The 16626-nt window shown below is 34.1% G+C and overlaps 1 protein-coding gene across 1 annotated transcript; it reads left to right on the forward strand.

Annotated features, from left to right (window-relative positions):
* Positions 1-533: 533 nt before the first annotated feature.
* LOC108912856 lies at positions 534-14700 on the forward strand. Its single transcript, XM_023455187.1, has 8 exons — positions 534-777; positions 2063-2377; positions 4171-4436; positions 4501-4823; positions 9711-9943; positions 10019-10264; positions 12494-12780; positions 14038-14700. Exons 1-8 carry the CDS (start codon positions 584-586, stop codon positions 14355-14357), a joined length of 2184 nt encoding a protein of 727 aa, XP_023310955.1. The 5' UTR covers positions 534-583; the 3' UTR covers positions 14358-14700.
* The last annotated feature ends 1926 nt before the right edge of the window (positions 14701-16626 follow it).

The following is a 16626-nucleotide window of genomic DNA, read 5'->3' on the forward strand; positions in this document are numbered from 1 at the left end:
TTTTTTTGGCAGATAATGTTCACCATGTGTGTTTTTTTAGCTTGACATACACGGAAGATAAAAAAGAAAAACAATTTTTTTTTGAAAATTTTGGAGGGGCGTAACTTTAAAGGGGAGAGTTTTTTCATAAAATTTTATACCAAAGATCCCTAGTAATTTTCATCAGAGAATCGCCCCTTATATTTTTTCGGTGTTATTTAGATACACCCTGTATAAAAATCTGTTATCTTTGACATGCCAGTCGATAATTTCAAAATTTTATTTTAATTAATACATACTTTGCCATAATTTTAAATTAAGCGATTATTCCATATCTGGTACACTATTATGAGTGCACAAACTGCACAAGCAAAAAAATCGTTACTCATTCAGTAGGTTAAATCAAAATCTTGTCTGCGACAAGGAAATTTCATAAATCTCATAGCGATATGAGATGTTTACCACGTTTGCTTCGAAGAATTATTATCTTTTAACCCCTAGTGTATCACTAGGCTTCAACGGTAATCACTTCTATTAATAACTAACAAAATATGCGAGTACAAGTTTATATTATTCATTTATTATATCCAACTTGGCTTTCGAAATGTATTGGTCGGTGGGCATAGCCGTTTTGCTGGTAGTGTTATCTCTCGAAGGGCTATTGACTCAGCAGCTATCGAATGAAGAAGAAAATGCGAAGATCGAAGCCAAAAACAATTGCAAATGTGTGAGGCATTTCCAGTGTAAAAACGATACCAATAGTATCGACGTCTTCGGAGAGAATATTTTTGCACCAAGGTATGTTTTGAAGAATTAATGTAGCGTCGCACGTAGTTGTACTGGCCAGGTCCTTTGACCTGCGATCGAGAGGAGCCGACACATTCAAGGGGCCCGTTTCTACGTTGTCATGCATATAATAAAAATGACCTGTTGAAATTATTTTCATAATCGAATCGAAAGATTGAATATATTTTTTTCTGAATCCACTTTTTTAGTTCGCTTTTATATCGAAATAAAATATGTTGTCTCGATTTCCATTTCTGTTCGGTGTCTTATGGCGTATTTTTTTACTTTTGCAGAAAATCATTAATTCTTCTTCTAGTGGTTAGTTCTAATCATGTCTCATAGCAGCGCGGCCTTATCAGAGCTATTATTGTGCGTGCCACTATTCAGTCCTATTCAGCAAGTAGTTTTGTTCCTTTTACAGAGTCCAAAAGCTTCTTTGCCGACAGCCCTGACCTTGAAGCCCAGTATTTCTTGTGTTCTGATTCAGTGCATCTGCCCAGAGCCCCCTGACCACACTAGGAGATGTGCCAAAGAAGGGCTCCGGGCCAATGAACTCTGTTTCGGATCCCTTGCTAGCAAGTTAATTCGGTTTCTTGATTCCATCAATGCCTTTATGTCCTGGCGCCCAACACAGGCTACTGTATTAGTGGTAGCCAGTTGGCTGTCAAAGAAGTATAAGTTTAAATGGAAGGCATATTGAATATCAGTTTAAGCTTGGAAATAAACATTACGATAAGTTACTTTAATTGTCCAAATTTCATTGATGTCGTCATAACAACTTAGAAGTGGTAATTGAAATTTGTTTTCAAACTTCTTTCTTTGAAGGCGAATAACTCCGCAACGAAGCCCGATAGGAAATTTGTTGTTATGAAGTATGTACTACAACTATTTTGAGCTCTCCTGTATACCCCTTCATTTTTGACATGACCTTTCCGGACACCCTGTATACACAGAGAGTTGGTGCATGTTAAACAATACCTTAATTGCACCGTCTATTAGATACGAAGATGAACTACAAAATGTCATACCATACCACGCGGAATTAACGAACAAGCAAAAGGAATAGTACGGGGGATGTAAAGTACATAAACATGTACGCTTAGAAAATTATATTGTATCTGTCACTTACTTATGCAGACATACATACGTATATGACATTTGGTTTTTAATGACAAATAAAATATCAAGTGATGTAAAAATAATTTTTTAGGCTGGTTCATGTTAAAGCACTTCATCTATTGATTTGAGTTGTTTAAGGCACACTTTAACATTTGCTATACAAAAAATATAATTTTAGAATACGCAGAATAGAATGCAAAGGTGGAGAAATCACCAACGAATTAGTTTGTTGCAAACTGGACAACGTCGTCACTACCCAAAAACCCACTGACAGGGATCAAACTAATGTGATACCGGTTGGTCCTACTAAAACTCCTTGCGGTAGTGTCAAGACGTCTGTAATACCAAGAATCCACAATAAAGACGACGACTTGACAGCAGTGGACGGTGAGTTTCCGTGGATAGTCGCCATCTTCAATAGTACCCAATTCCACTGTGGTGGAACACTGATTCACCCCAAGGTCGTGCTGACAGCCAATCACTGTGTGTACAGGTATACCGTTTATTTATCCTATTATATCTATGGTAATTCACATTCTCAGAAAACCAGAAAATTCTGAAAAAAATAGAATGATAATATCAATAAAGTAACCCGAAAGAAGTTGGCAAATTGCAAATAAGTTTCAAAATTACATGTTTTTTTCACTTTTTTTACTTGCCATGAAAATCTAGACGATATATCGGAAAATTAATTGTTTGTATGTTGTAGGCAATTAAATTATCTACAATTTAAGTACCTGAAGTCACTTTTCACCTATTTGTTAATACAGGGTGTCCCGAAATTAGGGGACAGTATTTCTATGGGGTGTTCTATGTCGAAAAATATTACTTTTTCTTTATATAAACATGAGGCCAAAAATTCTTCCTGATGAAGTTATAGCCACATAAAGGGACCACTCTGATGATGGTTTTTTGTAACTAACGAAACCAGTTGAGATAAATTTATAATTGGTGATTAGCTTAACTCTTACGTGCTCAGTCCGCCACTGAAACGAAATTTACAAATTTTCATCACATACGTTCCAACACTGGGGGAAGGGTGGTAAAATTCACCATAACTTTTATATGCGTTGACTTTTTTAACTTTTGACTGAAAAGTATGAAATTTCATAGTTTTTTATTAAAAAAAGGTACTTTTGGTTCATATTTGTTCAAAAATTCAAAATTATTTTGTGTGATTTGATTTTCAGCCAAATAAATTAATCCTCTGTTGTAATTCTTCCAAATGATTTATTTCTGTAACATAAACTACAGCCTTCATCCTACCCCACAGAAAATAATCTAGAGGATTTAGGTCTAGAGACCGAAGTGACCATGGAATGGGACCACCTCTACCTATCCACCTGCCAGGAAAATGATCGTTTAACTAATTTATGACATTATGGCTAAAGTGAGGTGGTGCCCCATTTTGGTGGTAGTGTAACGGTGTTTCATCCAATAGTTCTCGTACATCATTTTGCAGAAAGTTGAAGTATCCTCCTGCATTCAGACAAACGGAAAACTGAATTGATCCAAGTAGCTGGTCCCCTAAAATTCCTGTCCACACATTTATTTCAAATCTGTTTTGAAAATTTGTGCGCCGTATTGCCCGTGGATTTTCGTCTGACCGGAAATGGGTATTATGAATATCTGCTAGCTCTACATTAGTAAAATATCGCATTTCGACTGATAACCCTTCGCAAAGAATAAATAACTGAACTGTCAATGCAAATGACGCCAAACGCATGTTTGTTATTTAAAACCTGCGATGATAAAAATATTGAAAATTATTATTTTATTATTTTTAAATAGATTTTACACAAAAATGGAACATTCTACCAATATGAACCAAGAGTACCTTTTTTAGTAAAAAACTGAATTTTCATACTTTTCAGTCAGAACTCAAAAAAGTCAATGCATAAAAAGTTATGGTAATTTTTTGTAAATTTTGTTTTAGTAGCGGGCTGAGCACGTAAGAGTTAAGTTAGTTACCAAATTTTATAAATTTATCTCAACTGGTTTCGGAGTTATTTAGAAAAAACCATCATCAGATTGGCCCCTTTAAGTGGCTATAACTTCCTTAAGAAGAATTTTTGGACCCACGTTTATATAAAGAAAAAGTAATCTTTTTCGACATAGAACACCCCGTAGAAATATTGCCCCCTAATTTCGGGACACCCTGTATATAGAAATATTTGTAAAGCAGAAGAGTGACAGAATGTTTTCTTTTCTCCCTTGATGATATTAGATACATAATTGAATCTGCTTTTTGTTTTATTTAAAGTTGGTTCTCTTTTCTGATTCCAGAAAGAATCCTAATGACTTCACAGTGAGAGCAAATGGAAAAGTCGATCTCCCTGGAGAAGGTCAATCTAAAAAATATGTTTCGGAAATTATCGGGCATCCCAGATACGCACATACTGGCCGGCTCTATCATGACGCTGCTTTGCTAATCCTCGATACGCCTTTGGTTGATGAAAATATAAACACGCTGTGTTTACCACCTCAAAACTTTGACTTGGAGGGCAGAAAGTGTATAGTGGCTGGGTGGGGACAGGATCGAAGCGGAAAAAGTGAGTAATATTTTTTTTAAATAAAAGATCAAAAAATTAAAAAATAACCAATTTGCTCTTTTAGATCGTCAAAAACTGAAGAGAGTCGAATTACCCTTCGTTAGTCGCAACCAATGCGAGACGCTTATGAAGAACTCCAGGCTTGGAAGGAACTTCGACCTGCACAGCTCCTTCATGTGTGCTGGGGGTGAAGAGGACAGAGACGCTTGCATTGGAGATGGGGGCGGTCCCTTGGTATGTGAGATGCCTTCTGATCCAAACCAGTTCTTCCAGGCCGGAATCGTATCTTGGGGAATCGGATGCGGGTTGAAAGATGTCCCAGGAGTCTACACAGATGTCAAAAGAATTTCTGGGTGGATAGAAGACGAACTAGAGCGTAGAAGTTTGGTTATTTAACTTTGTTACCTGAAATTTTTTACATAAAATATTTTGTAAATATCAGAAACTTGATTAAACTTAATTAATAAATTTAAAAAGGATATTATATGGACATAATAATTAATTTATGTTTCTAGTAACTAATAAAAATATAGCAATAAAATATTAATGAGTCCAGTTAGTTTAAAAATTAGTTATACTGCAATAACCATTATAAACTATGCATTCAGTGAATAAAAATAAATTTAATACATCTGTTGAATCTATAACGCAATCGCACAAACAGTTCTTGGTTATTGCGAAGGTCATCTGCTGCCTGAAATATTCTTAAGCGTAGCTCTTCTAAGGAGACAACAGGAGTGGCATAAACAATACTTTTTATGTGTTCCCACAAAAAGAAATCCATGGGCGTTAGGTCAGATGAACGTGCAGGCCAACAAACAGGGGCATCACGACCACGACCAATCCAGCGATTCGGATAATTTAAATTTAACCATTCTCTAACGGCAAGTGTACTACATGCAGGCGCCCCATCGTGCATATACCATATTACGTGGCATATGCACGATGACGTGTAGCGAGGGGTACCTACATCCTCAAGTAATGTTGGAAGATTTTCGTTCAAAAATCTAAGATACTCGGCCGCTCCAAGCCTGGAAAAATAAAAGGACCTACTAGAGTATTTCCTACAATTCCTATTCAAACGTTAAAACTGAAATTAGGTTGACATCTTGAAACAAATATCCCATGAGTATTTTCTTCCGACCATGAATGAACATTATGAAGGTTTACTGCACCTACTCTAGGAAAATTAGCTTCATCGGTGAAAAGTATATTCATTAGGAAATTTAAGTCATGCCGGGAAATATTAATGTACCATCGACAAAAATCCACGCGGTTAGGTAAATCAGGGTCATTCAATTCTTGCACGGGTTGATGGTGAAAAGGGTATAAAAGATGTTCATGAGTTACATTCCATACAAGACTGTGAGAAACTTGCAGTTGCCTGGACACCTGTCTTGTACTTGTACCACAATCTTGTTCTAGATGTAGCTTTCTCAGTTTCAATAGTTCGGACATTACACCTTCTTCCGGCACCCTCACGACTGGACTGAATTTTACCAGTTTCGCGAAGCCTTCTTTCCACCGAGGCCAATGTTTGTCTATGAGGAATCGGTCGGTTTGAATATCTTTGGTGGTATAATTTTACTGCAGCGTTACTACTTTTTCTGGATTCGAAAGACAATTGGAGCATGTTGACATATCCGTCATTGGTATAAATATTATTTGCCATAATTATTCTGATAATAAATTAATCAATTGGTACTAATTATTGGTTGTCAGAAAGTGACATCCACCTACTTTATTTTTAGAAATTTTCGCAATAACCCCTTTTTTTACTAGAAAACTATCGGTTTTATCGAAAAATTACAAACGGTAAAAAAGATGCGCAATAAATCAGTCTTCCCAATAAATAATTTTAAATAAATAATTTGCTTCATATAAAAAATTTCTAATAAAATATTGCAATGGGGTTGCCTGTTTCACTCCTTTACAAAATACGCCAATGATCGAACAAATATTGAAAAGTTGTCTCTTTATTAGTGGGATACTCATACCAATTTTTGTGTCTCTAGCATTCCTTATGTTAAAGAAAAAAATTAAAATGTGAATTTCATTCCCCTCCTTTAAGAGGGTATATCGCCTCAGGGGTGCAACTTTCATATAAGGTATTTTTAGTTCAATCCTCTTATTTTTGGCTCTACATTCACTGATACCATTTTTACTACTTCATTTAAAAACACCCTGCAGATACCTACGCTCTATTTTATTTCGTTTCGAAGTTATAGCAATTTAAAAATTTTAAAAACTGGAATTGTAATCATAATTTATTAATAAACAACAAAACACAAATTGAAAAATTACAATAAATATTCAAAAGACAATGTTTAGGTCATAGTTCTACTACTATTCAAGATGTTCAGCAACCTGCAACACCTTGTCCAACTAACAACACGTTTGTTATAAATTATCAAATCATAGGTCATGTGTCTTATACGAGCATGGAAGTTCCAAAAGATTAGGAAAGTTTATTCTAGGAAAAATATTACATCTTATTTATTCTGATTATTTACATTAAAAATAAAACTGTGTTGGTTGATAATAATATTTATTTCAATTACTTAATCAATATGTGCACAAAAAATGAAAAAATATTAAATTTCTCGCTCTATCTGCTGGCATAAAAAATAGGGTGTTCTATTAATATTTTCAAGTTGACCTTGATTTGACTTTGAAATTTATGGTTAGTCAAACCACATATCTAACCCATATGCGACACTCCTTTGATAAGGCACAGATGCCGCCGTTGACCTTGTCCATTTAAACTGGATGCTAAACGTTGCCAGATTGGACAAAAAAAATTGATATCTGAAGAAAGTGTTGCCAATTCGAAATATTGATTGAACATGAACACAAAATGCTTTTATCACAATTTTTACTTAATTGATAAAGTGTCTGTCTAACCGGGATGATAAATTAGATAACTAATATATTAAAATAAAATTGCTAAGTGTTCATTAATTTTTTGTTGAAATAAAATACCTAATAACAAATTATACACATATTTAATTTAACATTTTTTATATTAGGAGTTTTACTAACATTTTTATTAATAGATTTTATGTGGTAGTAAATTCGCAGAGTTACAAGTTACTTTATTAAATAGTTCAAAGAAAATTTGGACAGGGATGTTGAACTGGAGGTACATCTTTACATAAATTATAAATGGTGTTTCCTGGGTAGTTACAAATACAATTAGCAATCAAATTTGTTATCTAACTGAATAATGAATATAGAAAATATGTCATTTTAACTTCCAAAAGGTATTACAGTAGTTATGTAAATTTGAAATCGTTTTATCCATGCATTATTAATTCTGGGTGTCCACATTTTTCTATCGACATCTAAAAGGACAATTTATATTATAAAAATTTAATATTTAAACAATTTTTATAAGCAATTTAATATTATCTATATAAAAAGTAATAATCATACAATTGTTCTCCTTTAGGAAACCGAAAAAATGTATATTTTTATTTTCTTTCTTGCATTTCCGATACTGATTTAGACATTCTTTGTAACTGCAAATAATTGTTAATAAAAACGCCAAAGTTTTAAAAATAGATAACTACAAATCCACTGTAAACCCCTTTTTAAAACACTTCAATACAGCTAACGGCAACAATGTTTACAAAATGCCCAAAATGGCTATTATATGATTTATACGTAACGTCAGTAACGTCACTAACATAAACCACACGGAGATAAAACATGTACGGAAGTATTCGGGCTTCATCGGTAATGTATTTAATTCGCAGATAAAAACCGTTCATACGTAGCATCATTTTATGGGCAAAATAATCAAACACTCTGGGTTAGATATGTAGTCAAACCGAGGTCATAAAAATAAGGTTTGTTGACATGCTACAACTTTTATCTGATAAAACTCGATCCTGCAAAGTTATCAGGGGGTTGGTCTCTTTATGGGATACCCTGTATACAGACTATTACAAATTAGCTTCTCACTACAGGAAACGGTAAAAGATAAGAAGTAGCTTAAATGGGGGCAAAGTTGCATAATCAGAGGACCAACATTATGCTCTAAAATATCAAGGCTAACATGATTAATTTTCGAAATATTTGAAAAAAAGCAAATTTTGGAAATCAGTTTTTGTTTCATTTCAGCCTTGTTTGAGGTGATATTGAAATAAGAAGAACACTTTCTCTTGACAACTTTTTGCCCTCTATCGAATGACATATTCAATTTTTCTATGTAACGTTTTGTCTCTCCAGGACCATCATCAACTTCATTTTTTTAAAATACGACTGGAAATTTTACTACATATTTTGCAAGCCCTCATGACTCGCAATACTGTACTGCCTCAGTTCGAACCAGATTCAGATGTTTTGTCTCGAAAAATTCATTTTCAATGTATTCATTTCAAATTTATCAAAATTTTTATTTAGATTATGAATGTGAACAACCAAAACTCCAAATTAATATTATACTTTAAAAAATTACAGTAAATGTTCAAAAACGTTTCCGTTTCCTGAAAAAAATAGATCGAAATTTGTTTGAATATTGAGTACTTGAGAAACCTAGAAATAACTGAGCACGGGATTCAAATTCTAACAATGTTTTATTGTAACGTGTGATGGTAATAGTTTAAATAACTAGGTGGATTTCACAGGGTCTAATGATACTTAAAATGTACGATAATCCAATAAAAATAGGAATCTAAATAAAAAATTTAGATTTTGGAACGAATACATTGAAGATGAATTTTTTAAGCAAAACGTCTGAATCTGGTTCGGGCTGAAGCAGTACAGTATTGGAGGTCATGAAGACTTGCAAAAAATGTAATAAAAGTTCCAGGGTCGTATTTAAAAAAATAAGTTGATGATGGCCCTCGGGAGACGAAACGTTACGTATAAAAATTGATTATGCCATTCGATAGAGGGCAAAAGTTGTCGTGAGAAAATGTTCTTCTTTTTTCAGTATGACCTCAAACAAGGCTGAAATGAAACAAAAACGGATTTCCAAATTTTCGTTTTTTTTTTTCAAATATTTTGAAAACTAATCATGCATTTTTTAAAAAGAAATATATTTTTTCAGTTGTTTCTACCAAATTCCCGGAAACGGGAGTAAAAGCAAACAAAGACGTTTTTACTTTTAAATATGAAACAAAAGCTTTCTTTCCGTTAAGGCAAAAATGGCCAGTTAAATAAAGTCAGTTTTCTTATCATTAAATTATCATTTAACCCAAGTATAACCTCAACGCTTATAAGATAACTGTTGGTATATAAATACATGTATGAATTTAATTCGTCTTATGTGTTTTGCAGTACTGTTTATTTGATATGATTGGGCTGGTGATATGGACCGTATTGCTGGCAGCCATGCCCATTGGAAGCACTTCGGTGGGGAGTTTAAAAAGAATCGACAAACGGTCTGTAAGCGATGACAATGCTTTAATCGAAATTTTACATAACTGTAAGTGCGTGAGACACTATCTGTGCGGAGGCGGTAAGATTATTACAGATGGGAGAAATGTCATTCAAGGAAGGTATAACTTCAACATCAATTTTCACTTAACTTTTACATGTATCAAAAGTACAATGCCTAAGTTCTTTTTTTTTAGATTTTTAAATTTTCCAATATTTTGCAAAAGTGATGATGGAATCAAAGGGCAATTCATCTGTTGCAAATTGGAAGCAATTAAAAATGAATCAGTTAGTAACAAGATAAATTTTGGAAACAATGACGAAAAGTTTCCGTGGATGGCTGCTATATTCAGTAAAACAGCTGACGGGAAGTTTGAATTTAAATGTGGAGGCTCTTTAATTAACAAGAAGGTGGTGCTGACTGCCAGTCACAGCGTAAATGAGTGAGTAATATATATACGTTTTTATAGTGAGCTAGGAACAGCTAATTTTTTAAAAACCACACAACGTAAATACTTTTTTATTAAAAAGCGTGCATTTATAAAAAAGTAACAGAATTATATGTAATTACTCAATTATTTGCTTGGCTCTAGAACCCTCGAAATACAGGGTGTTTCTGAAATAAGTTCGTCCTTTGAAAAGGGTGATAGAAGGCAACTTTTAATGGTCTAAATCTGAAACATTACGTTTTAAATTGAAAAACAAAATTCACATGCGGCAGCCAGCTGTTCCTTTGATATCGAAACTGCCGCTCGCCGTAGTGCGAAAGCGCTGATGGCGGTTTTGACGGTTTAAATTTTCTGTTCGAAAATGGTGAAATTTCTTTACAACAATATAAGGAGAATACCTAAAAAGAAAATAACATACAATTTTTACAAATTTTCAACATGCAAGTAATTGTGACGATACAGTTGAAAATATGCTTTAATTTACTATTTATAGCAAGGGGCCCGTCTAGCCGGGTATCTTGGCCGATGGATTTCGATCACGGACGCAGGCTGGAACTTGGATGGGTGACCTAAGGCAGGCTCGGGGACGTGGCTGTGGCAGCCTACCAGAGACCTGGGTCGCTCAACACCTTCCGCCTGCGTGTGGTCCCCGATAAAAATGGTAATGAGAATAAAGCAATAAATCTCTGTAACTCAAGACCATGCTAATAAATATAAACAAATCTCCCCTTGTTCCTGAGTAGAGCACTCGGTGGGTGAGGCAGAGCGGGGTGTCACAATATATGAAAGAAAAAAAACCTCGGAAATTACTCGAAATATCAAAAAATTTCCCATGGTTCTGATCGTTGATTGAGTAAAAAATGACCGAAATGTGCATGTCGAAAAAAAAATAGGGGCCATCATTGAATCGAAAAAATTAGCTTTATTTAAATAACAATTTTAAAGTAAATAAAATACGTTTAACAGAAATATCTAGTCACATCTTGTGTACCAATAATAAATGATGATATAATTTCTATTTATTCTCAACAAAATATGAACGACCGGATGCAACAAGAATTTATGCAGTAGCTTATCCCAGTAGGCACCGACAGGATAGATAGTTATTTCCAAGGTTTAAAGATTGAGGGAAATGGAAACCCCCATACTCGGAATGGTCAACCAGTAGTTCCCACAGTTAGCCAAGAAGAAGAAATTTTAGATATGGTTGAGGAAAACTCAAATAACAGTATCCAGCAAATAGCATGAAATGTTGGAGTTTCACTTTATTCCAGTTAAAAATGTATTAGAACGTAACTTTATCCAAGAATTTTAATCTTTACAAACACGATCTAGATTTTACTTTAAAAGTCTTGTTCGCGGATAAAACAGCGTTCATCGCAAGAGGTTAAAAATGTTAAAAATCCTCACAATTTTTCAGACGAGATTCCGATTGAAATTTAGAATAGTCAGTTTCAACATGAATTTAAAATAGTGGAATAGTTGACGGTTATTTAACTGAAATTCCTGGGAGGATTTAACCCAAATATTATTTGCACTTTCATAGTAACGTAAGTAAGTTCCGGTAATTCTATTAAATTTCCGTCATAATGTGTTACTTACAAGATGGAGTCCCGCCTCATTATCCGATAGAGAGATCGGATCACGTGAATACTGTTTTTCCCAATTGATGGCATGGACAAGACAACAACAATCCACACTTCGTAGTGTGAATTTACATCCAATGGAATGTTACTTTTGGGACTGCATCAAATACCTTGTCAACACAAGAGCCGTAATTAATACTAGACTAGGAATGAGTTAATAATGATAATGATTCCATTAATGATGATGATGATGATGATTATGATTCCGCTAATGATAATGATAAAGATTCCATTCCAATTTTTCTTCCGAACTTTTTGAACGTAGTAGAAAATGTATTATGTTATATAGCATTTAATTAAAATTTCTTTTATTTAATTGTTTTAATACAACTTCTTTAATTGTTTTAGTTACCAAAATCTTTTCTGCCCCTGGCGACGATAAACTTCTGCAGATCGAATTTGTTAGAAATTTCTACTGTTCAAAATATTGCGGAAAAACTATGCTTTTATCTTTGACGTTAGGGTTAGTTCTATCTATTTTGATTCCAGCAATCACCCATTGAATACCCTGAATCATCCTGTAGAATACTCGAGGAAACTTGTTTAAAATTATTATTCTCAATCTTCCTTATTTCAGTCTATCTTCTGAAGACCTAGTTGTGGTGGTAAGCGGAAAAGAAAAGCGTTCATTACAGGTCAGCACCGATAAAGAAAAAAGCTACGTTTCGAAAATCATTCGTCATCCCAGATATAACAAAGAAACTCTAATTAACGACGCTGCCTTATTAATTCTAAAAAAAGAATTCAAGGTTGGAGACGAGAGCACCATTAAAACACTGAATTTGCCATCGCCGGAACAAACCACAGACTTGGAGCCATATCATTGCGTTGTGGCTGGTTGGGGAGAGATTGCCAATAAAGCAAGTAAGAATACTTTGTAAAAATTTTCAAAATTGTGATGTTAGATATTTTTTGTGAGAGGTCAGATGGAGGATGAAATGGTTAGGAAAATATAACCTCCAAATAATATAATAGTAGCGTTCGGTATTAACCTAGATGTTCTAAATGTTTCTCTTTGTCTTTTCATCCGTTGCAATTACAAAAGGACAAACATATGTCCAGAACATCCAGATATCAACACCGAACGCTCAAAGTCATTTGCTGTTACTTCGAGCATATTTATGAATTAATTGTAACAACAAATAAATAGATTTACTGTACAATAATTCAAACTGACCGCCTGTATGACCCAAAATTTCGACAAAAATTCCTACAGTGTCTACTAAAAATAAGAAGTCAATTCCACCCTAAACGGACCACCCCCACGCCCCTATTCACCCCCACCACCCCTTCAAAAAATGAAAACTTCACCGCTTGTATACAGCGTTTTTGGAAAGATTCGACACTGTCAAAAATGTATTTACTTAATAAAGTACACTATGAACTCTCTATGAACTACCTTCACTCTTATTCACTATTTTTAGCCTTTTTACCCCCCCCCCCCCCTTTAAGGAGGGTGGATGGGGTGGTTTTGTTAAATTAATTTATGTGCAGGGTATGTAAGTAAATACAAAATAATATAAGCTTGATCACCAGACTTGACTAGGGTCTCCTGGGGTTTCTGGGATCGCCGATCCCGAATCCGAGGTCCATTGACTCTTATCACATCAGAGTCAAGGTCATTTTAAGGTCAATTCGGAAAAAAGCCTATAAAAAAATCTTGAAAATACATATAAAAGCGTTTTTGGGAAAGCTGAATCCGAATTGACTTCTTATTTTTACACTGTAGGAATTTTTTTCGAAATTTTTAGCCCAAAATCTAATTTGGGTCAAAAGCCGGCCTTAGAGACCCCCCATCTTTTTAACAGACGCCTTGGATCATGATTATTTTGCTGTAAATTTATTTTCGATACTTTTTAGTGGTTATACTTATGCAAGATTTTTTATAATAGTAATAATTGATGCTCTTGGGACGTAAATAACTATTTTTTTGAGTGTACCTAAAATTTGTTTGTTGCATCGAATGATTTACAGTAGCGTAGGTTAACTGTTTTTGCGTTGGGTTAGACGTTTTTTTGATGTCTTTGAACACTTTTTTGGGTTAGAAGATTTCCCGTTGGTTTTAGATAGAAACATTAAATATTATCTATTGCGCATCTTAAAATTTTCTCGATATTTCAGCTTCGGATACCTTGAAGAAACTGAAATTGCCATTTGTGAATCACGCCAGATGCCAGGACCTTCTCAGGAAAACCGCTCTGGGGCCGTACTTTATACTAAACGACTCATTTCTATGCGCTGGAGGAGAGAACGGCACAGACGCCTGTACAGGGGACGGGGGTGGACCGCTGATGTGTAAAGCTGTGGGTACTAAGGGTTACTTCCAAGCAGGAATCGTTTCTTGGGGTATGGGTTGTTTCAATGAGAATGTCCCAGGAGTTTACACTAACGTTCATAAAATCAGCGAATGGATAGAAAACGAAATAGATAATAACACATAATATATTTTTGTAACTGTGATATTGTACAGTTGTCTATTGTATTTTACGTGTGCAATTTTAGAACTATAAAAGTACATAGCCTTCATAAATGATTACAAGCCATGTGACCGCCGAGCTTAGGCGACCAATATTTCACGGTTGGTATTGTCAACTAAAAATCCCTAAATCTTAGAGTCACCAATAATAATGATTCGTTTACAATGAACAACGACAAACCGTTACGTTTACACTCGATATAATGCGATCTGTAACTGGTTGAATAAAAATCTCGTGAAAAATTACACTAACCACCAGAATGTTTTGATGTAATCTTGATCTTATAGTTTTAAATTTACCGAAATTTAATTGCCAACGTGAAATAAATAAAATTACTGTTCCAAACAAAATTACTGGTCACGTGGATTGTGATCATTTATGAAGGCTCTGTATATATTTATATGGTATAACGATTATTATTATTATTTTGAATTTTGGTTTTTTGTTTTTTGGCTGGCCTCACGTTATGCATAAAATTTATGTGTAAGAAGTTTTATAATGTAAATAAAACTTGTTGATAAAAATACAGGGTATCTCTGAAATAAGGGCCAAAGTTTTTACCACGTACTATCAAAAAGGCTTTTGTGTAACAAATTTTTCCTGTAATTTTTTAATAATTTAATTCGCACTGAAAACATTATAGATGGAACTAATGGAAAATGTTACAAATAATACTGGAAATAGCATTCGTAGCCTGACTACAAAATAATGTATCAAAAAGATCAGTTTGGAGGATTTTAAAATAATGGTAGGGATATCCGTACCATGCATATAAAGTTCAGTTTTTACAACTTCAGGATTGTCATCAGCGACAGCAGGTAGGTTAGATAGTCTAAAACAATAAGTAACATGGTAAAAGATTTACTAAACGATGTTCTTCTGGAAATTCGTCGGAACATGTCAGCACTTTCCTGGATGGTGGATTCGTCGAAATGGTCCAGTTACATGACCCACCTGATTGTCATATTTGAATCCGTGCGATTTTTATTTATAGAAAAGAACGAATAAAGAATACCGCCAGAATAATCGGCAATAAACCGGAAATTCTAGTAAGAATGAAAGAAAATTTGAAACGCTTGTACAACCTTGATATTATAGTATTATATTTAGTAAAATAAGTAAAAAGTTTATCATTTTTTTACTCCTGATCATATTTTACTTAACTAGTATATAACAAACTTTATTATTTGTCAATAGTAACCGACATGATTCCCCATAATTTTTTTTATTATTGAATCAATTAAGCCTTTCGATTTATACTTCTCTTAAATGTGTCAATTGTAAACTACTTTCTGTCATAAGTGCAGTGGAGGCTTGTGACATTGAGAATAGGTGAAAAATAATAATCATTGATTGACTAAATAGAAAGAAAAAGCGCTGCAGGCTAGAATTTTCAAGGTCAAACGGCTTTACTTTTAATATTACCGAAAAACTGACGTTCTTGAGAAGGATTTCATTTAGATTTTATAAAAAATAGAAGTATTAGTTCGGCTCATGGACTTCTGCGATTATTAACGCACACCGTACATGTATGGCTCATACATAGGAAACATTTCTACAATTATTATACAAAACAAATATTAACTAAGAACCATTATAATCGTGCACTGGGCGACGCGTATCGTATAAACTGTTTAAAGACGATGGGCGATGACAATGCTGCTTCAATTTCTGCGTCACTCGTTGTCCCACGCCGTAGTTTGCTCCCGTGTTGGCCGCCTCGCTGTCATGACAACCGCCGTAAACAACGCTACGAAGAGAAGCAAAATACAGACTGATTTCGATCTGCGTCACTTGCGTATATTATACGTTCATCATAGAACGAGGTTGATGTTCGCGCTCAACGAAGGCAATATTTTTTTAGAAGACGTTTACCGCGCAACTATTCTGTTTATTTCCGCGTATTAAGCAAACGAACACAATACATTTTCAATATAGAATTATACTTAAATTATAAAATTTATATAAAATCAAAAATAATTTTAAATTACACAACCAAACGGAAATTTTAGGTGAATAGGTGCATCACTTGCGTCACCTGACGAGCCGCCACTGCATAAGCGAGTTCTTTTCCCACAGACAAACTATTAATTTTGGTTCGGTTTTGTCATTAAAAAGAAAATAGAAACATAATCTAATAGACCTTCAATTTCGGTTCCATAGATTTAAATAAAAGTTAAATGAAGAATAAAAAATATATAATTACGTATGCAAGTTCTTTTGAGTTTATCTA

The sequence above is a fragment of the Anoplophora glabripennis genome, unplaced genomic scaffold (genome assembly GCF_000390285.2).
Source record: "Anoplophora glabripennis isolate ALB-LARVAE unplaced genomic scaffold, Agla_2.0 scaffold588, whole genome shotgun sequence".
Taxonomy (NCBI): Eukaryota; Metazoa; Arthropoda; class Insecta; order Coleoptera; family Cerambycidae; genus Anoplophora; species Anoplophora glabripennis.